Genomic DNA, 27430 nt, shown 5'->3' on the forward strand with positions numbered 1-27430 from the left:
TCATATCCACTTTTGTGACAGTACTGTTTAGACCTTAGGGAAATGCTTCTCCATATTTCTTGGCCTGTGTCCTCAAAACACAAGGTAACCATGAATGCTCCTGATCTTGGAGATTGATTCTCCTCAGAGTATGAGGAAGAGTTTGTCAAAGAAACCCCGTGAGAAGAGAAGAATTAACATGTCAATGCTTCCTCTCAGCAGAAATGCAGTAGATTCTTGCACTGTGACTTTTTATTATTATTTATTTCCCAGTAGCACTACATGACAATTTTCTTCTTCTCTTTTATGTTCCAATTTATGTTTACAAAAGTATTCATGAATAAGAACAGTGTTTAGGGGCTGGGGTCATGGCTCAGTGGTAGAGCACTTGCCTTGCATGTGTGAGGCACTGGGTTTGATTCTCAGCACCACATATAAATAAATAAAAGAAAGTTCATTGACAACTAAAAAATATTTTTTTAAAAAAACAGTATTCATAATGTAAGTGCCACCTAACTTTTTTTTATTAGTAAACAATTTATATAACTCTTAAATTTATGGGTCTAAACATTATGTACATGAAATACTAAAGAAGTGTTTTCCATCAGCAAATAGAAATAGACATTGAATGAAAGCATTAATAATAATTTTATGTTTAATAAAATTTCAAAAAATAAGTTTTTAGCTTTATTTACATAATTTTGATTTAAAGTTTTGAAATTTTTTGTTTTATATTTTCCTTTTGATTTAAAAGACTTTTTGTATTGTTTTTACAGTGCTGGCTACTAAACCCAGGGCCTCTCACAAGTACTCTACCAGTGAGATACACCTGCAGCCTTTCTTTGAGTTTAGTAAGTAGATAATTTTACTATTTTAGGAGAAAACAACCTTTATGAAATAATTTAAATGACTGGATTTTCTCATTACTAAAATTTCACATATTTTTAATAAAGATAATCAATTTTTGTACCTATCAGATGTTATTACATTTTATTTTTAATTTTTTTTAATTGCTGAAAACCAAACCTAAGGCCTCAATTATGGTAGATAAGCACTCTACCACTGACCTACATGTCCAGTCTCACATTTTATTTTTTACCCTGTAATTCACTGAGAGAATGAGTACTAGTTAAGACTGTAATGGAGGGGCTGTGGTGTAGCTCAGTGGTAGAGCACTTGCCTAGCATATGTGAGGCACTGGTTGGATCCTTAGTACCAAATAAATAAAGTAAAGGCATGCTGTCCATCTACAACTATATAAAAAAAAATTTTTTTTTAAAAGACTGTAATGGAAAGTATCAAAATAAAACTTGGAACTGAAAAAAAGCTGAAAGGAAAAGAAGGAAAAAAAAGTTATTAAAGTGACTTATTTAAATTTTTTAAAACTCCAAACCATAAGCTATGATTATCTTGGCTGGTGTATGCCTATAATCCTAGTCACTAAGGAGGCTGAGCCAGAAGGATCACAAGTTTAAAGCCAGCTTCAGCAACTTATCAAAGCCCCTAAGCAACTTAGACCCTGTCTCAAAAATTAAAAAGGAAATTTAATTAATTAATTAATTGAAAAAAAATTAAAAGGTTAGGGATGTAACTCAGTGCTTAAGCACTCCTGGATTCAATCCCTAGTACCAAAACCAAAGCAAACCCAAACAAAACACCCAGTTATGATTATTTTAAAAGGTACAAACAGGAAATTTGAAATTTTATTTTTACCACTGATGATTTAGTTGCTTAATTAAATTTGGATTAAAGATTTATTCTTATCAAATCTTCAGCTTGAACAAATGAATGAAATGTTTTGCACCTCCAGATTATTATTATTATTATTTATTTTTATTTATTTATTTATTTGCAGTAATAGGGATTGAACTCTGGCCTTCGTACACTGAGCTAAATTTATTTATTATTTTATTTTATTTAAGACAGGGTCTCACCAACTTGCCCAGGGTGGCCTCAAATTTGGAATCCTCTTTCCTCAATCTCCCAAGTAGCTGAGATTACAGGTATGCACTGGCTGCAACTTCTCATTCTAAAATGGAGATATAATGATAACACAAATCAATGAGGATAAGAAAGAATTATCCCTATTAAACCACAACTCAGAAAGTTCAAATGCTACTCTGAACTGTCTATTAGGAAGTGGAAAAAATTATATCCATGAAATTGACGAACTGGATGGGAAGAAGAGAACTTCGGAACTTTACTGAAATTTTCAGATAAGCATCCTAGAAAACGGCTATTTCATCCTTCTGGCAGCAGGAGAGAGTTTCTAACAAAACACAATTTGACTCAAAAGAATGATTATCCAATTTTCCTTTGAATGAACCTGGCATAAGTTGTAATATTTTACTTTATATTAAATTCCTTCAAATGAGAAACTAGAAATTGGCTTTGATATGCTAAGCCACAAAGATAAAATACCCTATAGCTACTTGAACATCTCAAAACCAAATTCATGATTACCTTTAGCCAGTGAAGAAACATGTGAAAGGAAACATTTAAGTTCACTGATACAAGTATATGACTGTCACTTGCTCATTCAAAAGCAAAAACAAAAATAGTATATGCAATTATTGGAACTTAAAAAAGGCTGAATAAGCAGCAATTGATAGATTCACAATGACAACTAAAGGCTAATATAAAACATTAAGGAAGTAGTCCTAAATTAACAATAGATGTTCAATACTTAGTCATACATTGTGACATTTTTCATGGCACTGATAGCATATTATTTACAGAAATAATGAGAAATTTCTAGATTTAGTAAACATGACTTCAAAAGTTAAAACTAAAACAGCCAAATATGTAAGACAGTTAAGAAATAATCAAATAAAGGATCACTATGTGGAATGAAGAATTGGAAATTAAATTATTAATTACTTGGAAAAAGAAAAACCGAGCTGGTACCAACATTAAGGTCATAGAGCTCAGTAAGGACCCTCTCATCCTTAGACTTGAGCTCTCATGTTCAATATTTTTTATTTATTTATTTAAGACTGTCATTTATTTGTTAGTCTCTGTGTACATCTACCTATTTTCTGACTGCATGGTTAATTCTAGACTTATTAGTCTATAACTCTGGATAAATTTGTGTATATGCTGGTTCATAATAGCAACATAATTTTTTTTCTCATGGTATTTTGAACCAGGTAGAGTAGACAAGGGAAGAATTAGATCAGAAAATTTTTCATTTCTCAAAGAACAATTTCTTTTTCTTTTTCTTTTTTTTAATATTTATTTTTTAGTTTTAGGTGGGCACAATATCTTTATCTTATTTTTATGTGGTGCTGAGGATCGAACCCAGTGCCTCGTGCATGCTAGATGAGCACTCTACCACTGAGCCAAGACCCCAGCCCCAAGAACAATTTCTTTTATAATTTTTTTTTTTTTAAGTGCTGGGTATTGAACCAAGGGCCTCATTCATGCTGAGCAAGCGCTCTATCACTGAGCTACATCCCCAGCACTAGAACAATTTCTTTTGAAGGTCCACAAGATATACAAGATAGGTCTTATGAGGCTTGATTACATCTAAAACAAAACAAAAGAATCTTCTTTTGTAACCAAATGATTAAAGGAGGTAATAAGTGATAATTTTTTCTCTTTGTGTGTGTACATGTACTTTCTCAAGATTCATGCATTTTCAAACTAATATCAGTAGATGGTGAACAGTGGTAGGCTGTATTTATCATTATAAACATTTTCTTTATATGAATCTTCTCATTGAATCACCTTTTTAGAGCATAACCCTGCTGTGAAGGGAGTAGCCCCCACTTTTTTCTAGCCTCCTGAAGCCAATGATTTTAGAAGAAATTCCACATCTGTTTCCTTTTCTCTTTGCAAAATTAGTAACATTTCTGGCTAAGGAAAAAAAAAAAGTGGTAGGAGGAGAAAAGATTTCTTTCCTCATCCATTGCAAGGTTCATGGGACAGATATTCCTGTATCGAAAAAATATATATATATACTGGAAATAAAATACATGTAGAGAATTCATTGTTTCTCCTTGTGATCACATGATTGACTGGAAATTACAGCTTCTGCTCACCAGCATTGCAAAAGAGTACAATACTATGTATAACTAGCATTTACCGGTGTATTATAAAGGATGCAGGTGAGAAAGTGCACAGGGTGAGGTATTAGGGAAGACGCACAGAACTTCTATGTCCTTTCCAGGTACAACCCTCTTCAGGAACCTCTACATATTCAGATACTTGGAAACTTCCCTCATTTTCAATATTTAACAATATTTAGCCAAGAAGTCTATGAATTTCAATTAGGACATAACAGCAAACTTCCAGATAAACAATATAGTAATTAATCAAGGCATTTTTATGCTGTATTGAACTGTATAAGACTACAGTAACAAAAGAATACACTAGTTACCGGCTAAATTATTTTCTAAGCAAGATCAAAATTCAGGATCAGTTAAGCATTAAACAATAGTAGTGTTATTATTATTATTATTATTATTATTATTATTATTATTATTATTATTATTATTATTATAATGGCAAAGGAAACTACACAGCCATTAAAAGAGGAAGCCTCCTACTGGCCGTGGTGGCACAGGCCTGTAATCCCTGCAACTCAGGCTGAGACAGGAGGATTGAAAATTCAAAGCCAGCCTCAGCAAAAACAAGGCACTAAGTAACTCAGTGAGACCCTGTCTCTTAATAAAATACAAATAGGGCTGGAGATGTGACTCGGTGGTCGAGTGCTCCTGAATTCAACACCCCCCACCCCGCCAGCAATAAAAGAGGAGGATTCCTCTGCTCTCTCTCTCTATTTTTTTGTACCAGGGATTAAACTCAGGGGCACTAGACCACTAAGCCATATTCCCCCCCCCCCTTTTTTTGTCTTTTTTTTAGAGACAGAGTCTCACCGAGTTGATTAATGCCTCAACTTTTGCTGAGGCTGGCTTTGAACTCCCTATCCTCCTGCCTCAACCTCGAAACCACTGGGATTACAGGCCTGCACCACCTTTCTGGCTCCCCTTTGCTCTTTTAAACAAATTTACTAGCAGCCAAAGTTTGAGGCTGCAGCCTAAATGCTCCTGCTGGCCCCCTCTCCTCTTATATCCTACCAGAGGGTCCCATGAGGCTAATTGTCTTGTTAGCAAATAACTTTAGCTCTCCAGCTTTTGATATGTACCCTGCCTTACGCCCTAATCATACACGGAGATCATTCATTCGGGGTGCTTCACTAAAAAATTGTATCTATGTAGGTGCCAGCTAGCCACAGTTCCACAAAGTGGTTTTGTCCTCCAATTTTCCTGAGGGTTTGTGTTACAGATCTTAATAGGGCTTTGCAAGAACATCCAAACCCATCTATGGAATTCTACCAACTCAGGAGGCTGAGGCAGGAGGATTGCAAGTTCCTCAGCAGTTTAGGAGACCCTGTTTAAAAAAAAAAAAAAATTGGTTGGATACTAGCATACCCATGTGGTTGAGACTGTGATGTGAGGTAAGGAATTAAAGACTGAACTGTACTAAACATCATCTTTCCTCTAGGAACATCTGCTGCTGACACGTTTTCAAAATGCTCCAAGCCTCTGTTGCTGTGTGTGTCTTTGGGGTGGGGGGGGGGGGGGGGTATTTTCTTTGCTTTTGTTGTTGATGTTTAATTGAGAACATTCCTGAGCTTTGGGCAGTAATAGAGAGGGATAAGAAGAGAGGAGATTAAATAGCTGCCTCTAAATGCTTGTATTTCATCCCATGGCACTACCAAAGAATATTCATACAGTACTTGGTTAAGCATAAACTTTGACATTTCACCCTTCTGGCATTCTATACTAACTCTTCCATTTAATTCCCTCCCAATATCTTTAAAAATCAATGCAGAAGGACCCTATCTCTATCTCCATTTGGAAAATTGTTCTCATTGAAATCATTGTGCCCAGGAACAAAAGAACATATGGATCAAAGGTTTAGGATCTTCAGCCCCCACCACCATCACATGACTACCCAGCTCAAAGGCAGCAACTGTCAAGTGAAGTGCTGGTTGGAAACTTCAGGCTTTTCAAGGCAAGTCCCTGTGGTTACCTAGAAACGCCCACCCCCCCTCAACATACACACATCGCTTACATTGTTTTGCACTGTGCTGCCAACATTCTTTTGGGAGACTCTGTATTAAGCCATTTCAAGTTGTACTCCTTAATGAAAGCATTTTTCTTTTGTTTGTTTCTCTCTCTCTCTCTCTCTCTCTCTGAAACATGGAATCTTGCCTCCTTGTACCTCCCAAATTCACTTTTGGTTTTCCAAGGGAACTTTAGAATCAGTTTGCCTAGGATTTTCCAAAATCTTATTGATACTTTGATTGTAATATATACAATTTTAACATATAATTTATATATGTATATATATACATGTATATGCATATACATTTATATATTTATTTATACATATATAAATAAATCTAGGGAGAATTGACATTTTTTTAAATGTCAAAACTTTTTAATTAATAATAATAATGAATCCATGTGTTTTCACTTATTTCAGCCTTTCTTTTCTCCCCTCAGAAGTATTTCTATGTTCTTCATACAGTTTTCCCATATTTCTCATTGAGTTCACTCTTAGGTATTTTACCATGGGTTGCTGTTATTAATGGTATCTTCCACTGTGATTGTCTATGTTTGATGACCTCCAATACTTTTTTTTTTTTTTTCTGTGCTGGGGATCAAGCTCAGGGCACCACCCATGCTACTACTGAGTTCAGTTCCCAATAATTTTAATATGGATAAAGTAGGCTTCTTTCTTTAAACAGGAGAGGAGGATCTTGGTCTGCTTTTATGGCTGCTTTTACAATTTGAAATGGGGACAAGTTTGAATGTGATGAGCCAAAGGTCATGGGAGGGACAAAACTTGAGTAAGTTCATCAAAGCCCTGCAGCTGTAAGCTGTGGTCAGGAACTAAAGAAAATCTTTCTTTGAAGTTATAAGAAAGCTGTGAAGCTGGGAGGTCAGCTGTGGTATCCCAGACTCCAAGACCACATATGAACTCCTGGACAGAAACATTTTCATTTCCTTTCAAGTCCTCCATATTGAAGGAGATCTTCCAACCTCCTATGCCTCCACATTAAGGATATGAGTACTACATATTGCTCTTATCATCACATAATTCTCTCTGCTATACCTACACGTTTCTTGCTCACTTCTTTCTTTCTTTTCTTTTCTTTCTTTCTTTCTTTCTTTTTATTTATTTATTTTTTTTTTTTTTTGGTGTATGTTTGCACACTGAGGACTGAACCCAGAGCCTCGCACATGCTAAGCACAAGTTCTACCATTGAGCTACACCCTCATCCCTTCCCATCCCTATTTCTTTTTATGCTGTTCCAAGCTGAGATGAAGAGTGGCTGATCACCGTTTTGTGTAAGTGCCCTTCAACTGAAAGTTCCCTCTAGATGCTTGCACTGGGATACATAAAGAAATAGAATCCCAAATAATATATTCTTATATTTTTGCAATGTGTCAAGCACTGTACTATACATGACCATTTAATTTAATGCTCTCCACAACCCTACGGGGAAGTGCTATTACTATCCTTATTTTACAAATGGGAAAACCAACACTGAGAGATGAAAAAAAATTGTCCAAGGTTACACAACTGTTCATGGTAACACCAGTATTCGAACCCATGTATGTTGGTCTCCATTGCATACATTCTGAGTACTTTTTAGCCATAACATATTTTTATAAAGAGGGGAAAAAATACCCCAATCATGCCTCTGTCAAACTGAAACATTATTCTCTTTCTAAACTTTTTTTTAGCAGCCATGGGAATGCCTACTCCCTTTAAGAAAGTACCTTCTGTGAGGAGTGTGGTTAGGTGACCATTTCCAACAAGAGCAACTTCAGAATCCACCAGTGTTATCACTAAGAGTGTGCGCTCATTGAGACATTCCCATCAATGACTATGCCTACAGGGAAGCTAGAACCAGGCCATTCCTGTCCAGTGTGGGGCTCCTTCAATGGACAATCTGTGTGCTCGGACTCCCCACAGGCATGGCTAAGATGTTCTCAGAACTGCACAAAGCTGAGGCTCTTCTTACCCAATTCTCCTTCCTCCCACTCAACCTGCACATGACTCAGAGCTTCTTCCCACCTACTCATGTACCCTCCTCCTTTATTCCTTACAACCATCACCCCTAATTTACATTTTTGTCATATGTGTCTTAAAGGTCCCACTATATCTTTCCCCAAAGATGTTCTCATTTTTGTTGCCTTCCTATAGATCCTCTTCAAAGTTTCTTTATCTCTTTGTTTTAGGATGGGACATAATGCTGTAGTCTGACCAGAACTGAGCATTAATGAAACTAGTTTTGGGTTTCTTTACATTCATTGTATGGGCCATGAGCATGACCTCCGGTGAAGTCCTCAACAGAGCAATTGAGCATGTGCACAATCAGTGGGAAAATATTCATTTCTCAGTTTGTCTATACTGTTAATATGCACTTATTATACCTGTTTCCTTTCCTGAACAGGAGACATGGAATGCTATTTAAAAAGTTTATATCTCTGTCAATATGTAGCATTCTGCTACCCACAGGTTGGGCCTTTATTATTGTGTTTCATTGAATTTAAAGCTCAATAAATTGTAATCCATGCCATTTTAATGTGACATTAACAAAGTAAAAAGATACCACCAACTAAATGATGACATGTTACCTATTATAAGATGTATTCTGATTTCAGATGTAAATGTGAGATACAGTGGTATATAAGATAGTCTTTATCTCTTCAGATCTCTCCACCCTTCCCTTTCCACAATGCTTTGGACCACTAAGCATTATATCCTCCAGATCCCCTTGTCTCTGGCTTCTGATCATGTTCAGTCCATGAAAAGTAGAGACTGAAGGTTGAAGAGTAGTGGAGAGAGAAGTCAAAGTATTTGTTTATTTTCTTGGGTTCATTCCAGTAGGCCAGGAGTTGACAGCAGTTGCATTTATGTCACTAAGACTATATAGTTCTTATTGACTTTGTCCTACAGCTACAGCTCACTCTCCTCCCATCCCCATCTCATTCACTCTTTCTCTGCTCTGGAAATCACTCCTCCCTCACCCCTTTGAACTTAGGGATGAAAATAGCTTCCAATTATTGCTATTCTTAGAAATGTCATCATTCCTTATTAGCCCCTGTATTTGTTTCCTAGAGCTGCCCTAACAAATTATCACATCAGCATGGCTTAAACTAACACAAAATTATTCTCTCACAGTTCTGGAGGTTTGGAGTCAAATCAAGGTGCCAGCAAGGCCATGTTCATTTGGAATGAGGACCCTAGGGACAAATTTCTTCTGGCCTCTTCTAGTTTCTGGTGGTTACTGGCAATTCTTGGCTTGTATGTCCATAATTTCAGTCTCTGCCTCCTTCTTCACTTGACCTTCCTTCCTCTGCATTTCTCTCTTCTCCTCTTCTTTAAGGACACCAGTCAAAATGGATTCGAGGATCACCTTAATCTAGTATAATCTCATTTTAACTGATTATATCTACAAATACCCTGTTTCAATACAAGATCACTCTTTGAGGTTTTTGGAAGGACAGTCCCCTTACTCTACACTTTTATAAACAGTTCCTTCAATAAATTCTTCAGATATCCCTTATTGTGTTATATATTTCATACAGGGACAATGATGATATGATATATACCTAAGTATTCTTAAACACAGTATTTGGGGTTTATTTTGTTTTTTGGTTTTGGTACTGGGGATTAAACCCAGGAGTGCTTTATCATTAAGGCATACCCCCAGTTATTTTTATTTTGAACAGGGTCTTGCTAAGTTGCTGAGGGCTTTGCTAAATTTCTGAGGCTGGCCCTGAATTTCTCAGCCTCCCAAGTAACTTGGATTACAGGTGAACATCACCACACCCAGATCAACATTTGTTTTTGAATAATAGAAACTGCTAAAATCTTGCATTAGTTATGGTAAAGGGAAATCTCAGAATACAGGAGCTTAAATAAGAAATACAGTTTGTTTTCATTATTTGTGATAGTGACATTCTGTAGAGTTGGTGTGAACACTTAATTAGCAAATACTTAACCATTGCTCCTAGGGAATATACACGATTAGGTTTCTGCAAGCCTCTAGTCAAAACATTTTCATCTACCATAGGATGTATAATTTATGTATGTTTCTGCTTAAAAACACTTATTTGATTCATTAGCATTGTAACTCCTGAAAAATAGCACTATAAACAGTTTCCAAGTACCTGAAAAAAGCTTATTAACAGATGTTCAGCACATCAGAGCCTTCTCAGATTTAGGAAAGCTAGACAGCACTTCAGCACTATGTTTGGGGGCTATTTTTTTCTTTTAATTTCTTTTTAGTTGTAGATGGACACAATACCTTTATTTTATTTATTTTATGTGGTGCTGAGGATTGAACCCAGTGCCCCACACATGGTAGGCAAGTGCTCTACCACTGAACCACAACCCCAACCCACTTGGGGGCTATTTTAAACTGCAAAAGAACTAACAAAGGGCACAAAAATGGAAAAAAAAAGTGGCATGAATAATATCATGTAAAAGAGATATATTTACAGTGTAAGAACTGAACCAAGCTGAGTGTGATGGTACATGACTGTAATTGCAGTTGGCTCCAGAGGCTGAGGCTAGAGGATCATGAGTTCAAAGCCAGCCTCACCAACCTAGTGAGGCCCTAAGCAACTTAGCAAGACCTTATTTCAAAATAAGATATAAAAAACAGGGTGTGGATGTGGCTCAGTGGTTGAATGCTCCTGGATTCAATCACTGGTATCTAAAAAAATATTTTTTTTTAAAAGAACTGAACTAAGAAGGCAGTGTGATTGCCGAAGTCTGGCTGGGCACAAATCACGAGCCACCACACAGCTTGTAGATTCAAACAGCAACTCTTTATTCCCGAACTCACACCAGCCGTCTACAATCACGTTCTGGGGAAATCCACGTTCTCTGCCCAAATCCACCCCCACTGGGCTTCTGTCTCCCAAAAAATACTGTCTGAATCCCGTGAGAATTCAAGGGGAACTCAGGCAGCAGGATACGCCCTATTCCCAGCAGGAATAACCTTAAACCTTAAACCTGGAACCTAAACCCGGAACGCCCTAAACCCGGATTATAAACCGGGAACACCCTAAACCCGGATCCGCCCTGGTCCTTGAGCAAGGTCACCTACATGCAATGTCACTGCAAAATGTCCTATTTCCACGAGTCCTTCCACTAAGCAACATGGGGTACGCTGGCAAGGAAATTGTCATACCTACTTGGCTAATGGCTCCCAGCATGTGATGTCTTGTTGGATCTCAGCTGAAAACAAGCATTTTGGGTTAGTAAAATTTTTCACCATTCTGTGCATGCCCATGTCCACAAATGATTGCAAAATCATGGTAATGATTTTGAAGTTACAAATGAATTGTTAAGATTGCTAACTAACTGAACTTTATATGCTTACAAAGGTTTTTTTAAGTACAAAAGAGGGAGGCAAGTGGTAATGGAAATAGAAGTTGAAATGAGATGATTGCTGACTTTGAAGATGGAAGAAGACTGTGGTCTAAGCCTCTAAAAGCTGGAAAGGGGGCAAGGAAATTGATTCTCCCCTCAAGCTTCCATTGTGTATTTTCTTTGAGGTTGATCTGATTGCCTTTTGCTTCCAGCATGACCTTTTCAAGGTTCCTTATTTTTGCCTTGAACTTTGTGTTGAATACCAAGATGGGAGGTTTACCACTAGAATTTTCTTTCAGTCAGCAGAATGTGGAAAATTAAGACACATCTTTCAGGTAACAATATGCTCAGGCAATGAGATGTGGTGGAAAGTTAGCATTTTATAAGCCTAATAATATTCCCATACAGATTTGCTTTCTGGGTTAGAAATGTATGGCAGACAGTCAGCATGTCAAGCACATTGTGACATTTCCCATGTCTGCTAAATGAATTTACAGTCAAATTGGATTAGTTTCATAGAGGAGATGCCTTACCAGTTAAATAAAATTGAAAGAAAAAAAAATCAATGGAAACAATATCCATAAGAAAGGGAAATGTGCTTATGTATAATAGCAAAGAACTGATGCTTTGTGGCAAAAGGCGGGGTCAGAGAAGTTGTTATTGTTATGGGTTGAATTGTGTCCCCTGAAAATTTAATTAGAGTCTTAATCCCCAGTATCTCAGGATGTGACCCTATTTGGAAATAGGGTTGTAGCAGATGTGATTATTTAATATGAGGTCATTCTGGAGTAGGATGGACCTTTAATCCAACAGGACTTGGGTCTTTATTTTAAAAAAAGTGTGGGGGGGAGTTACTGCTCTACTCAGGAGGCTAGAGAATCATTTGGACCCAGGAGTCTGGACCAGCCTGAGCAACATAGTGAGACCCCATGTCTTAACTTAAAAGGGGGGAGGGGAATTTGAAGACAGACACAGGGAAAATGTCACAGATAGAAGCCAAACAACGCCAAATAGATTTATCACAGCTGTCAGAAGAAATCAACCCTTGCAGGCACCTTGATCTCAAACTTGTAGTTTTCAGAATCATGAGACAAAAAATTTATGTGGTTTAAGCCACCCAGTTTGTGATTGTTTCAGCAACCCTAGAAACTAATATAATTATAATTTAAGGAAGTATAAGAATAGAATCAAAACTTGTGGAAGTGCACAGGCAATTTTGATTTTGTGATTATTTCTTAATATTATTTCTTAATATTATGTACAAATGAAAACAATAAGAGCCAACTGCTGCAAACTACATTATCATGTGAAAAATTAATTATGACTTCATTTATGCAAAAAGAATATAAACCAATATATTTAAAAACATAAATACATTTATACAATTAAATAGAACACAGGATGAAGATTTGAATAGCTCCTAAGAACCTCAGCCTGTAAGGGTAAAAGAAATTGAAGTTAAAGCGTAAAAGTTAAAGGGTAAAAGACCGGGTGTTGTAAAGTTTCTAAGTTGCAAGGTCTGAGTTAAAATGTAAAGGATTAGGTATTGTTAGGTTTCTATGCTACCTGCAAAACCTGAAATTTCTGTAGCTGTTAAGACAATGCTTGGAACTGCCCAGTAAATATTTCCCCTGACTATTTGGATTGTTTAATAAGGGCTCTGTGTGGTCGCACATAGGCATTGCAGGGCCTGGACCAATCAGTTTAAATGTAACCCCCTCCTTAGGAATGACCTATCACTCCAGCCTGACCTGTTCCCGCCAATGAATGAACCAATCATGTTTAGGAGTTGTTATTCAATTTTCCCGCGCCTCATGATGATTTGTTCTGATGTATACAAAGCTCTCCGCCCTCCCCAAAAAGTGTACTTAAGCAGTGCTCAGCCCCTGCTCGGGGCTCTGGGCTGCTTTCCCTTCTTGAGTGGGCACGGAGCCCCAGCATGCTGGTTCAATATATCCCCCTTCTGGGGCTGGGGTTGTGGCTCAGTGGTAGAGCACTCGCCTGGCACGTGCAAGGCCCTGGGTTCGATCCTCAGCACCACATAAAAATAAACAAAATAAAGATATTGTGTCCAACTACACAATGTACTAAAAAAAAAAAAATATATATATATATATATATATCCCCCTTCTGCCAATTGCATGAGTGGTCACTTGGTGGTCTCTTTCTCTGACGTTTCGCGGGACCCTTACAAGCCATAGACCACAGAGAAGTGATCTGAATATCTATTATATACAAAGGTTTTATTAAAAAAAAACTTATACCAGGTTGCAATAGTTATTGGTGACTTCTGTGGAGTGGAGGCTGTATGGGGACCAAAGAAGATAAGGAAGGATTTTTATATTTTACTCTTTATACTTGTGTATTTTAAAAAAAAATGTTTAATGAAAATGTTTTCGTGGGAGTTTCAGTTGTACAATGTTATGGATGGGGACAATATAGCAATATCTTTCAAAAACCTAAGAGCATATATCCTTTAATCCATGAATTCAATGTATGCATCTTGCAGATAAACTAGCATATGTGCACAATAAAATAATTCCTGAACAGCCTTCCCAGATAATCAAACCTACATTTATCTTTCATTTTCCTAATCTCTTACATGTAGAAACCTAATTTCTGTTTTTGTTGTTTTCTAATGGTTTTATGGTATAATCTTAAATTCAAACTTATAGAAGGTAGGTACTATACTATATCAGGATATGCCTGCCTCCCTTCCTTGATACTAAACACTACTCATTTTGTGTATATGTGTGTATGTGTATTGTGGTTCTGGGGATTGAACACAGAACTTCATGCATGCTAAGCACACACTCTACCACTGAGCTACATCCTTAACCCCTTTATTTATCATCTAATTAATTGATTTTTAAACTTACCATTCTCTAAGAAAAGAAGAATTAATATTGGTTGGGTACTGGGCAATAATTAATTTAAAAGTTTATTCTTCATGATAATGCTGCAAGTTAACTACTATTCTCATTTAACAAGAGAAGAAAGTAAAACAGACAGATTAGCAACTTTCTTAAAGTAACCTAGAGTAAGTGGCAGGCAGAACTAGTATTCAAACCAGTTCTGTCTGACTCCAGTACTGATGTTTGCCCACCTCACAAGAGCTGCCTCCCAAGGCCAGCACTAGAAGGAGGGAAGTAAGCTAAGGCTCTAGCCTTGGGTGCAAAATGCTAAGGGGAAAAAAACCCACAAAACACAGTAATAAAGATAAATGCAATATTAATATAACATTTAAAAAAATCAAAATCAATGCAAAACAATCCATATTGAACAAAATATTGAATTTTCAAATAAAGATAGGATCATTATTACCAGTTTTCCTTTTACCTTAGGCTCTAATGTAGTTTCCCAAGGCACTCATCTTTAATTAAAATCATAAGATGAGTCATTAGATAAAATGTTTTGGTTGGCTGAATATGTTGGTGGTGTATAGGGCAAACCAAAAGAATGAAACTTGTGCTCGCTTCAGCAACACATATACTAAAATTGGACTGACACAGAGAAGATTAGCATGGCCCCTGCGCAAGGATGACATGCAAATCGTGAAGCATTCCATATTTTTGAGATAGACATCATTACCCTAGGTACATGTATGACTGCACATATGGTGTGATGCTACATTGTGTACAACCACTGAAATGAAAAGTTTTGCTGCAATTGTGTAAAATGAGTCAAAATGCATTCTGCTGTCATATATACCTAATTAAAATAAATTGCTTAATTAAAAAAAAGAGTGAACTTAAGGAAACTTGAAGGTTGAAAAGACTTTGCCTAATCAAGATAAGTTCAGGCTAGGAATGAAGCTCAGTAGTGGAGAGCTTGCCTAGCATGTGTGAGGGCTGTGTTTGATGCCCAATACCACCAAAAAGAAAAAAGAAAAAAAAAAAGGTGTTCAGAAAGGCAAACTAGAGTTGGAATACATAAATGTAATTCCAGTTCCCCCTGCGCTAAGTAACTTGGAAAATAGAACCAAAACAAAGTGATCCAATGTCTGTAATAAGTTCTCTACCTCCCACAGACCATGCTGCAGTCCCTTGCTACTTACGATCCTGATGTTTTTTCCCTGTACTGACAGTCTCCCTTTATTTCTAATGGCACCTGTAGTGGAAAATACCCCCGTTCCTCATGTTCATCTCCTTGTTATTTTAGAGATTTTGATCCTGAGGTCTCCCAACTGCAGGATTGTCCTTCTAGTCTATTCTTCCAAATGTTTTTAGGTGCTCCAGATGTGGAAGCCTTCTGTATTTCCCTGGCCATTCATCTGCCTTCCTCTGAATGTCCATGATCTTCTTGGGCTATAGCATGAAGGAATATGATATTCCCATGTTGTTATCTCTATGCAAAACTATGTGTAGGATTCTAGAATGATAACAGTGTACTTCAGGAACCTCAGATTTAACCCAATCCAATCCCCTAAATATATAGTCTTGAAGACTCTAGGACTTAGCCATGGTCATTCAGGAAGCTGATGGTAAGATCTGTCAATTTTCCTCCCACTGCAAGCAGCTGGTTCCTGTCAGTCCTTCTTTGTTCCCATGACAGAGTCATAGCACATCTCTTCTTAAAGAGCAAAGGAGCACAGGGAGTAGCATCTGTGTTCTTGGGCATACAGAGTTTTCTTAGAGAAAAGGTCATCAGACTGTCAAAGGGTACAGAGGAATTAGCTAGGAGAGGTACATCCCAATTCTAGCCATGGTTCTAGGCAATGCGGCTTCACTTTCAATACCCATTTCTGAGGACACTTGCTTTGTGCTAAGTTTTTTAGAGAAAGTGTATGTTGGTCCATATTTTTGGGGAGTAGTCTCCAGGTCCCCAAGTTTCCCTTTTTTGGCCATAATGAATTTTATATAAAGGTCAATGTTAAGAGTGTGAACTCATAAGCTTGGCCTGAAAGTATGTTGAATCTGAATGTTTTAAAAAATGTGTGAATACAAGAATATATAGAATAAGTATAAAATATTTTACATTTCCTGGAGGCAGGTCAGAGAGGGAAAACATCAGGATGCAATTGTTGCATTTACTACTATTTTAAAAGGGGAGGGGTGAAAAGAACAGGTCAGCAAAAGGTAAAAACTTCATATTGAGGGGTGATTTAAATGTCCAGTGACCTCAGGCTGGTAATATAAATTAATAAAGTTGATTCATAAGATGAAGGAACAATGGAGAACTCTAGAAAATATATCTGAAAAGAGCCAATTGTCAATCAATAGTTTCCCTGTGAGAAGGTAAATCCAGTGTTGCCAGATCATTTTTCTTTCTTTTTTTTTTTAAAGAGAGAGAGAGAATTTCAACATTTTATTTTTTAGTTTTCGGCGGACACAACATCTTTGTTTGTATGTAGTGCTGAGGATTGAACCGCTTGAGCCACATCCCCAGCCCCCAGGTCATTTTTCAAGACAACCAGAAATCTAGATTTTAATATGAAATTATCTAATTTTTAAATGTTGACAACTAATCCAAATAGGAAGAAAGAGGGAAGGAGGGAAAATGAGAAGTAATCTTAAACACGATCGATTCGAGATGTGTTTGAGAACTTAATTCAAGGTGTGCTTGGAAATAGTCAAATGCAGCAGAATTTCCATTGCCTTGCTGGTTCTTTAAATCTAATCAGACAGTTTTTATTGTGCACCTAAAAAGTGCAAAGTCAATCATTATATCATATTAAAACTGAAATACATTAGCAGTTAATTACATGAAAGAGAGAATGGTCAAAATGAGATCTTCACATTTTAACTGTTTTTAAAAGGATGATCAAAATAAAGAGACTTATTTGTTTTCTTTAAAAAGACCTTCTAGAGCCTTCAACTTCTACATTTCTGAATTTTGAAGGTTAATGGGAAAGTTTCAGAACATTAGGTTAAAAGGTAATCATCCTGAAAATCTTTTCGTGGAGACAGTTTTGACCTGTCTCCATAGAAATGGTCTGTGATGCTAAGCTACACCAAAGGTTGTGACAATTCAGAAAAGGAAAAAAAAAATTTGTCATCTCGTCAGCTATTAGATAAGAAGACAATGAACAATTCTGCCTGGTGTACATTATCTATTGGTCATGGTTACATTTTTTCATAAATTGTTAAGGTACATTGTACCCTGCTTCTCATCATGAGGAAGTCTCATCACTTTAATCACTAATCTGCCTCTTACTCCCAGCCTATCTCTGTACCTCTCCCCAGCCTACAGTTTTTGCATATTTAAATGTACACCTATTTCTGTTTCCACTATTTCTTCTGCTTTTAATCAAAATCGAGACGCTTCAAAATTGTTTAATTTTTCTAAAGTAAAAACAAAACAACAACAAAAAACCTTTCTGCTGCTTCAGAGATTCTCCATACCCCCCTACACTCTCACCCCAAGCTCCCAGCCCTCCCCTGCCCCATTGCAGAATCCGGACTCCTTCACACTCTATCCTGGTACCCCTTGGTCTAAGATGCTCTTGGCTTCCCTGCCCCAACCGCGCTGACGTGCTCTTCCCTCACACCTGTCCCCACGTCCCTCCCCAGACCCGCAGCCTCAGCCGTTCCAGAAATTCACAAAGAAGTTGCAGAGGGAGTGCCACTTCTCAGCGCAATAGGTCTCCGTGAGCTGTGCGTTCTCCTCCAGCCCTTCGGAGCCGGTCCCGGGCCCCTTGGGTCGCTCCTCCAAGGGGCCCGAAGTCCCCTTCCTCTTGCCTGCTCTGGTCTTCCTCTCGGAGGGCTTTTCCTTGGGCAGCGAGTTCGCGGGAGGTGGAGCCGCCGCCGCAGGGTCGGGCGCAGGCTGCCGGGGCAGCCCCCGGCTCCTGACCCTTAGCCTGGGTTCCCGGGGGAAGCCCGCGGCGGTGGGCGGGCGGGGAGGTACGCGCCGGGCACCAGGCGCAGCTCGGCGCCGTGGCCCTTCTTGCCAGCGCACAAGCGGGGCTGGAGCGGCGCAGGGTCGTGGCAGGGCCGCCGTTTCTTACGTAGCCCGCCCAGCACCTGCTTCCAGTAGTGGGAGCGGCGAGCCCCGTAGGCGGCGCAGCGCTCTGGCTCTCCTCGGTAGGCACACTGGTGGCGCGCCCCGTCCGGGCCCAGGCAGTGCAGCGCCAATTCGCTGCCGGCGGTGGCCCCTGGGGTAGGCAGCAGGAGCTGCCAGCTGCACACGTGCTGCTCCGGGCTCATGAAACGACCAGAAGAGCCACCCATAGAGCCAGAGGACGTTTTCACCACGCTGCCAGCTGCCCCCTTGTCCCTCCGGGCAGCAGCGTGGAGGCAACCGCCCAGCAGCAGCAGCAGCAGCAGCAGCGAGAGAGACGGTTGTAGTCTCGGAGGACTCATGGCCCGCGGTGTCCGCACTGTACTCTTCTGGGACCCCTGAGTACTTCAGTGGAGGCGAGGCGAGGCGAGGAGCATCCCCGGATCTGCGGATGGAGGCAGAAACCACTACCGACTGAGCCCTGTGCAGCCCTATGCCCAGGCACATGCACCTGTGAACTTCCCTCCCCAGACTTCCTAGAAATTGGTTCCCCTAGTTGCGAGGGGCCCCCTCTGAAAAGCTTTCCTGGGAAGAAACAGCTTACTGTTTGAAACTATTTATACATTGAGATTTTTCTTCCCCATACAAACACGATAGCAAAATGATTACTGATAATTTCCTCCTTTACCCCTCCGTTTTCCACCCTTCAATAAATTATCAACAAAATGATTTCAGATTAGTTCTCTGAAACCTGCACTTTACTGCACTTTCAACTTACCGAGTTCTGGGAGAGGTGGCAGAGCCTTAGGATGGAGGGAATGACTGCGTAGTCTGTTTTAGCCTGTTCCCTATGAATGAACATGTTATCAATGGAACAGAAGAGGCCTCCCCTGCTATACCCCTCCCAACCAGACTTCTCTCACACTGGATTTTCCAACACACACACACACACACACACACACACACACACACACACACAGTATGACAGAAGCGGCCCTGTGATGTGAAATACATATCTTGCATTTTGCTTCCACTTTAAAAAATAATCATGCAAGGTTTTCTTTTTCCTAAAGAAATTCATCATTTATAATAGTGTATTGGAACCTAAGTGCATGAAAGCATCCACCTTGTTAACAAATGCAAGGGTGGAATCTTTTGGAATATCTTACTTGGATGTCTCACTATTTTATCATCAAGCTAATGCAGGTGGTGGTTAAAAAAAAAAAACTTGCAAATTTTAACAAATTTTTTTCTTTTCTTTATTTAATCATCCAAAAAAACAAAAGTTAAACTGAAAGATGTTTTAAGCTTTAAATAAAATAAATTGGAAGTCAATATTCTAAACCAACCAGTATTTACACCATTACACTATTTTCCTACCATTCTGAGTCCTATATTTTTACCTATCATTTTACTGTTTCTTATAACAATTAACAAATATTACTATTAATAAAATTATAATATAGTTTATTAACATACTATGGTGTCTAGCTGTTTAACCAGCGGTGAGCATTTTCACTTTTGATTATTTTTAGATGTTATGAATCAGTTATAAATGTCTTTCAAAAAGTGAAGGGTTTTGGGCTGCAGTTGTGGCTCAGTGTTAGAGTTGTTGCATAGCATGCCCGAGGCACTGGCTTCGAATCTCAGCACCACATAAATGTAAAATAAAGATATTGTGTCCACCTAAAACTTAAAAAATAAGTATTAATTTTTTTTAAGTAAAGGGTTTTATTTTTTTAAATATTTATTTTTTAGTTGTAGTTGGACACAATACGTTTATTTTACTTATTTATATGTGGTGATGAGGATCCAACCCAGGGCCTCACACATGCAAGGCGAGCGCTCTACTGCTGAGTCACAACCTCAGCCCACAAAAAGTAAAGGGTTTTAAAGAAATTATTTGTGTTATAGTTGAAAGGTAATATCAAATCAAAGGGTTTAACGTTTAAGAATTAATGTGTTCTTAGAACAGACACTTCTCAGAAGATGATATACAATCAATCAACAAATATATGAAAAAATGTTCAGCATCTCAAGCAATTAGAGAAATGCAAATCAAAACTACTCTAAGATTTCATCTCGCTCCAATCAGAATGGCAACTATTAAGAATACAAACAACAATAAGTGTTGGTGAGGATGTGGGGAGAAAGGTACACTCATACACTGCTAGTGGGACTGCAAATTGGTGCCGTCAATATGGAAAGCAGTATGGAGATTCCTTGGAAAACTAGGAATGGAACCATATTTTGATCCAGCTATCCCACTCCTAGGTCTATACCCAAAGGACTTAAAAATAGCATACTACAGGGACACAGCCACATTAATGTTTATTGCAGCACAATTCACAATAGCTAAACTATGGAACCAACCTAGATGTCCTTCAATAGATGAATGGATAAAGAAAATGTGGCCCATATACACAATGGAATATTACTCAGCAATAAAAGAAAATAAAATCATGGCATTTGCAAGGTAAATAAATGGAGTTGGAGAATATAATGCTAAGTTAAGTTAGCCAATCCCAAAAAAACAAATGCCAAATGTTTTCTCTGATATAAGGAGATAGATTCATAGTGGGGTTGGGATGGGGAGCATGGGAAGATTAGATGAACTCTAGATAGGGCAAAGGGGTGGGAGGGAAAAGGAAGGGACATGGGGGTAGAAAAGAGGGTGGAATGCAATGGACATCAGTACCCTAAGCACATGTATGAAGACATGAATGGTGTGAATATACTTTGTATACAACCAGAGATATGAAAAATTGTGCTCTATATGTGTAATATGAATTGTAATGCATTCTGTGGTCATATGTAACAAGTTAGAATTAAAAAATTAAAAAATAATAATTAATATGTTCTTAGGGCCTGGTAAGGTGGTGCACACCTGCACTCCCATTGACTGGTGCTGAGGCAGGAGAATGTCAAGTTTAAGGCCAGCCTAAGGGCTGGGGATGTGGCTCAGTGGCAAAATGCCTCTGGGTTCAATTCGCAGTACCAAAATAAATAAATAAGTAATTTAAAAAATCCTCAAAGCTGTTTATTTGTTTATTTATTTATTTTGGTACTAGGGATTGAAACTAGGGGGCATTTAACCACCAAACCACATCCCTACATCCACAGCCCTTTTTATTTCATTCATTTTTTCTCTTTTAATTTTAAGACAGGATCTTGCTAACTTGCTGAGGTTGGCTTTGAACTTGCAATCTTCCTGCTTTAGTCTCACAAACTGCTGTGATTACAGGTGTGTACCACCACTCCCGGCTAAACAAAGCAATTGTTTTAAATGTCAATGTATTCCATCTATTTTAAAACATTTTCTCAGTAATAAATATGATGTTTAAAATTTAAAGAGTTTTTATTAGAGACTGGGAATGTAGCTCAGTAGGAGAGCACTTGCCTAGAACACACAAGATTCTGGGTTTGATTGTTCCCTAGAACCACAATTAAAAAAAAAAAAAGTTTGTGCCTCTAATTGTTTTACACACTTTTTCCTAAAATAGTATTTTTTAAAATTACTGAACTGTCATTGGTATTGTATTTGAACAATTGTAATCCAATTATTACTATAAAAACCGAATATTTTAGCATTGGAATAATGTATTTAAATATATAGTGCTATATACTAAATATATACTGATGTATAGTGACCTAAGGATAGTGAGTTGGTAAAAATCAAATGACTTGCTCAGGGTTGTATATCATTGGGTGATATTGTCATAAGACATCTGTCTTTCAGTGGTCAATGATCTTTACATTATGGTTTTGTATTTTATTACTACTAATTTCAAAGTTAGTTGGGTCTTAATTACACCAGCTCAGTTTATAATGAAAACCAATTTTTTTTTACCTATAAAATTAAGAAATGGTAACAAGAAGCTGGGATTGCGGCTCAGTGGTAGAAGGCTTGCCTAGCATGTGTGAGGCACTGGGTTTGATTCTCAGCACCACATATAAATAAATTAATAAACAAAATAAAGGTCTATTGACAAAAGAAATAGCAACAAATATTTCATAATTAGCAGTAAATTATTAATACTTTTCACAAGTGGAAACAAATCCTTTCTTTTGCAGAAAAGCATATTTGTAGGGGTAGAGCACTGAAGAGTATATATATATTTTTTTTCCTGTAGCTTTGTCATTGTCACCTACAAAACATACTTGGAATTGTTTTTCAGCTAGAGAGTGACATCTTGTGGCATTATGCACTAATTACAATGAAAAAGTGTATCTCAAAACATAATTACTGAGATTACAGAGACCCTGCTTTGTTGTCAGAAACATTTTTCCTGGGGGAAAAACTGAGAGCACACAGATATGCCTACCTCACGTCAGAAAAGGAAAACTAATTTTCAAAAGTTACGGTAAAAAAACAAAATTTACCATTTTGACCATTTTTAACTGCACAGTTTAGTGGTATCCACACTGGGTTTTATCTGTTTTCAGTACTAAGGATTGAACCCAGGGGCGCTTTACCAATAAGCCACCTCCCGAGCCCTTTTTATTTTTTATTTTGAGACAATGTGTCACGAAAGTTCTGAAGGTTCCTGCCTCATCCTCTCCAGTGGCTGAGATTACATGTGAGTGCCACCACACCTGGCAACATCCACACTGTTGTGCTATCATCATCAACATTCATCTCCAGAGCCTTTTTCATTTTCCAAAATTGAAATCTGTATCCATTAAACAATGACTCTCTATCCCTTTCTATCTCCACCTGCTGGAAGCCATCATTCTACTTCCTGTCTCTATGAATTTGACCACTTTGGGTATTCTATAAAAAGTAAAATCATATAATATTTGTCTTTCTGTGGCTGGCTTGTTTCTCCAGGATGATATTCTTCAGGTTAATTTATATTGTGACTTGTTTCTGAATTTCTTTCCTTTTTAAGATTGAGTCACATTCTATTGTTTTTATATATCACATCTTCTTTATTCTTCATCCACTGGTGGACACTTGTATTGCTTCTACATTTTGTATATTATGTATAATGCTTTAATGGACATTGGGGAAGAAATATCTGTTCCAGTTCTTGCTTTCAATTATTTTGAGTATATACTCGAAAGGAATAGAGTTACTAGGATACATGATAATTCTATTTTTAACTTTTTGAAGAATTGCTCTACTATCTTTCTATAGTGGCTGTTCCATGTTACATGCTGTAAGGGTAAAAGAAATTGAAGTTAAAGCGTAAAAGTTAAAGGGTAAAAGACCGGGTGTTGTAAAGTTTCTAAGCTGCAAGGTCTGAGTTAAAATGTAAAGGATTAGGTATTGTTAGGTTTCTATGCTACCTGCAAAACCTGAAATTTCTGTAGCTGTTGAGACAATGCTTGGAACTGCCCAGTAAATATTTCCCCTGACTATTGGTTGTTTAATAAGGGCTCTGTGTGGTCGCACATAGGCATTGCAGGGCCTGGACCAATCAGTTTAAATGTAACCCCCTCCTTAGGAATGACCTATCACTCCAGCCTGACCTGTTCCCGCCAATGAATGAACCAATCATGTTTAGGAGTTGTTATTCAATTTTCCCACGCCTCATGATGATTTGTTCTGATGTATACAAGGCCCTCCGCCCTCCCCAAAAAGTGTACTTAAGCAGTGCTCAGCCCCTGCTCGGGGCTCTGGGCTGCTTTCCCTTCTTGAGTGGGCACGGAGCCCCAGCATGCTGGTTCAATAAATCCCCCTTCTGCCAATTGCATGAGTGGTCACTTGGTGGTCTCTTTCTCCGACATTTCGCGGGATCCTTACAATGCAAACCGACAGTGCAGAAGAGTTCCAATTTCTCCATATCCTTGCCAATACTTATTCGTTATTATTTGTTCCTGTGTAATATCCACTCTCTACATATGAAGTAGTATCTTTGTGGTGGCGATGTGCATTTCTCTGATGACTAGTGATGTTGATCATCTTTCCATATGCTTATAGGCCAATTGTTTATCCTCTCTGAAGAAATATCTATTCAAGTCCTTTGCTCATTTTATGATTGGGTTGGTTTTTTTTGTCAGTTGTATGATTTGCAAATATTCTCTCCCATTCTGTGGATTACCTTTTCATTATGTTAATAGTGTTTTGTGATATGACAAAGTTTTTAACTTTGTGTAGTCCAAGAAAGATTCCTTTTTCAAATATCATTATGTGACGTGATTAAGAAAAGATGAAATATATGTCTTAATGTTTTCATAAATCTTGTTTGCATCAACAATCCAACAGGCCTATTTGGATTCCTATCATATACTGCCTGATGGTTTATAATGAGGTGAAATTTTTTAATAATTTCAGTGATTGTTTGGTCCTATGAATCCCAAAAAAGAAAAATCTTAACCATAAAAAAATAGTATTTGCAGCCCCTTGTGCTCAGATACAGCTTAGATAGATGTAGCAGCTAACCTAACAAAATTCTATGGTAGATGGAATGTGAGTATTCCTACCTTTCAGTTTCTTAAGACTTTGTCATTCTTCCTGAATATAAAATGAGCTTTGTGTAGTTTAATAATTAAATATTGTTTCATGTATGCTAGCCTAATCTCCCAAATTATTATTTTAAAAAAAATTTAGATGTTGATTGACCTTTATTTTATTCATTTATTTATATATGGTGCTGAGAATTGAAGTGCCTCACACATTCTAGACATGTGCTTTACCACTGAGCAACAACCTCAACCCCTAATCTCCCAAATTATATTGGAAGGGTTTTTTAGACAGGATTTTAAAAAATGTTTAGTTGTAGATGGACATAATACCTTTATTTTATTTATTTATGTGGTGCTGAGCATCAAACCCAGTGCCCCACTCATGTGAGGCAAGCAATTTACCACCAAGCCACAACTCCAGCCTTCAAAAGGATTATTTTAAAGAACTGTTTGAACCTAATAAAGTACTCAAGACAAAAAGTAATTGTTTGAACTCTCATACGTGGTTAGTAGGAGTATTAAATGGCACAGTCACTTTGGAATACTATTTTGACATTTTCTCATAAAGTTACATACACACTTACTCTATGATCCAGGTTTCTACTCCTAGGTATTTATTCAAAGTTAAGGAAAGACACACACAAGAATGTTCATTGCTGCGGCAGTCTGGCTGGGCACAAATCACCGAGCCGCCACAAAACACTTGTATGCTCAAACAGGAAACTTTATTGCCCGAACTCCATCAGCACTCCACACACACTCCCCGGGAACTCTCCCAGCTCTCCCCCAGGCTCCACACCTACCCTACTCGGACCTGCCCCCCCCAGAACAGCAGGAACCACCCTATTCCTAGAGCCGCCCTATTCCAGGAGCCACCCTATTGCCTGACAGCAGGGGTCCATATACAACTGAATACACAGCTTAACATAACCATCATCATCTCAATGGCTCCCTGGTCACCTCTCAATCACTCCCTTCTGGCAGAATGCCATGCTTCATCCCCACTGGGCTGTGGCCCTCAACACATTGCATATTACTCATAATAGCCCCAAACTGGAAACAATCCAAAGATCCATCAACAAGGGAATAAACACATTATGATACAATCTGTTTATTCCTCAGCAATGAAAAGGACAGGACTACCACAACATATGGATTAATCTCATAATTGTAATGTTGAGTAAATGTAGACAGACACAAAAGAGCCATATTGCATGATTCATGTATATGTTCTGGAATAAGCACAACTAATCCATGGTTGGAAAAAAAATCAGAATGGGACTGCTTCTGGGGAATGAGTGAGGGATATAAAAAACCTTTCTAGGGTTTTGGCTACATTCCATATCTTGGCAGAGGTTGGAGTTACTGTGGAACACCACCAGTGAAGCTACTTGAGTGGTCTTTTACTCGGTATTGAGCCTTGGGGGATTTGGTCTCCCCTTGGGAACAATCCGGTATTCCCTGTGTAGACCACCCAAGGCATGAGATCTCTGCCCTCGCTCTACTAATGGGACATCTCTTGTAGTTGGGAGCAACCCATTGGGAACTAACAGCCCACCCCCTACCTTATTTGGCAAAAGAACATTCCATGGAAAACCTTTGAAGTTCCTTGTGTAAATACACCAAAAGCTGGTTCTGGGGCTCTCTCTTTCCAGTGTGGAAGCTCAACCCCCAAGGTCCTAGAGCCATCCTGCCCTCACTTTTCAAAATTACTTTCTGTGTCCTGTATTTTTTTTTTTTTTTTGCAGCCTTCTTTTCTTAGCTTTGTTTCGCAGCCAGCCCACTTCATGCAAAGGAAAACCAAATTTCACTGCCCGCGTAGGTCATAGGTGAGAGGTTACACTTAGGATTTGTGTATTTTAACAGGCAGCAGTGTCATGTCTGTAAACTTGGCAACCTGGGAGGATGAGGCAGGAGGATCACAAATTAGAGGCTAGCCTCAGCAATTCAGCAAGAACCTAAGCAACTTAGGGAAACCCCCACTCAAAATTAAAAATAAAAAGGGCTGGGATGCAGCTCTGTGGTAAAGCATCCCTGGATTCTATTCCCAATACCAAAATAAATAAATAAATAAATAAATTCTGCACTTTATTGTATGTAAATTTTATCTAAAAATAACATTAAACAATTATTAAACCCAAGTTAATGATAACCATTCTGAAATGTTTAGGGGTGAAATTAGTCGATGTTTGCAATTTATTTTTGAAAAAAATATATAGATCATGTGAATAGAGGGAAATTAGTAATGGAAAATTGCATGATAAAGCAAATAAAACAAAAATACTAATCACAGAGTCTAGGTAGTAGATGGGTGTGTTCACTAGATAATTTTTTCAATTTTCTGTACTTCTGAATTTTTCATAATTAATATTGAAAAACAAAAATGAACATAATAAAAACAGTGTTTCTACTATTCAGAACTAACCTAGGTTAATATCTTGTCATATTTGTGTTCCATGATTTTTTTTTTTTTTTTGTAGTGCTGGGGATTGAACCCAGTATATGCAAGCACTCTACCAACTGAGCTATATCCCCAACCCTGTTTCATGATTTTTTTTTTTTAAGGAAAAAAAAATGGTAGTTGCTTATATCTCCATTACCCTTGTCAAATCCTAATTCCTTCTGCACTGTATTGTCATCCAGGGATCACAGGTATGTTATCGTAAGTTGGTGAATTCTTTTTTTTTTTTTT

General features: G+C 37.9%; 1 protein-coding gene and 1 non-coding gene across 2 annotated transcripts; one reads left to right on the forward strand and one right to left on the reverse strand.

The window, feature by feature from the left end:
* Positions 1 to 14856: 14856 nt before the first annotated feature.
* LOC125616454 lies at positions 14857 to 14962 on the forward strand. The gene has a single exon (XR_007347082.1). It is a non-coding gene; the product is annotated as a U6 spliceosomal RNA (small nuclear RNA).
* A 485-nt stretch (positions 14963 to 15447) lies between these two features.
* Fgfbp3 (fibroblast growth factor binding protein 3) lies at positions 15448 to 19310 on the reverse strand. The gene is given in 3 exon segments (XM_048801742.1): positions 15448 to 18233; positions 18236 to 18772; positions 19106 to 19310. Coding segments are annotated over 2 exon segments (777 nt in total). The 5' UTR covers positions 18690 to 18772; positions 19106 to 19310; the 3' UTR covers positions 15448 to 17910.
* Between the last annotated feature and the right edge of the window lie 8120 nt (positions 19311 to 27430).

Source organism: Marmota marmota, unplaced genomic scaffold (assembly GCF_001458135.2).
Source record: "Marmota marmota marmota unplaced genomic scaffold, marMar, whole genome shotgun sequence".
NCBI lineage: Eukaryota > Metazoa > Chordata > Mammalia > Rodentia > Sciuridae > Marmota > Marmota marmota.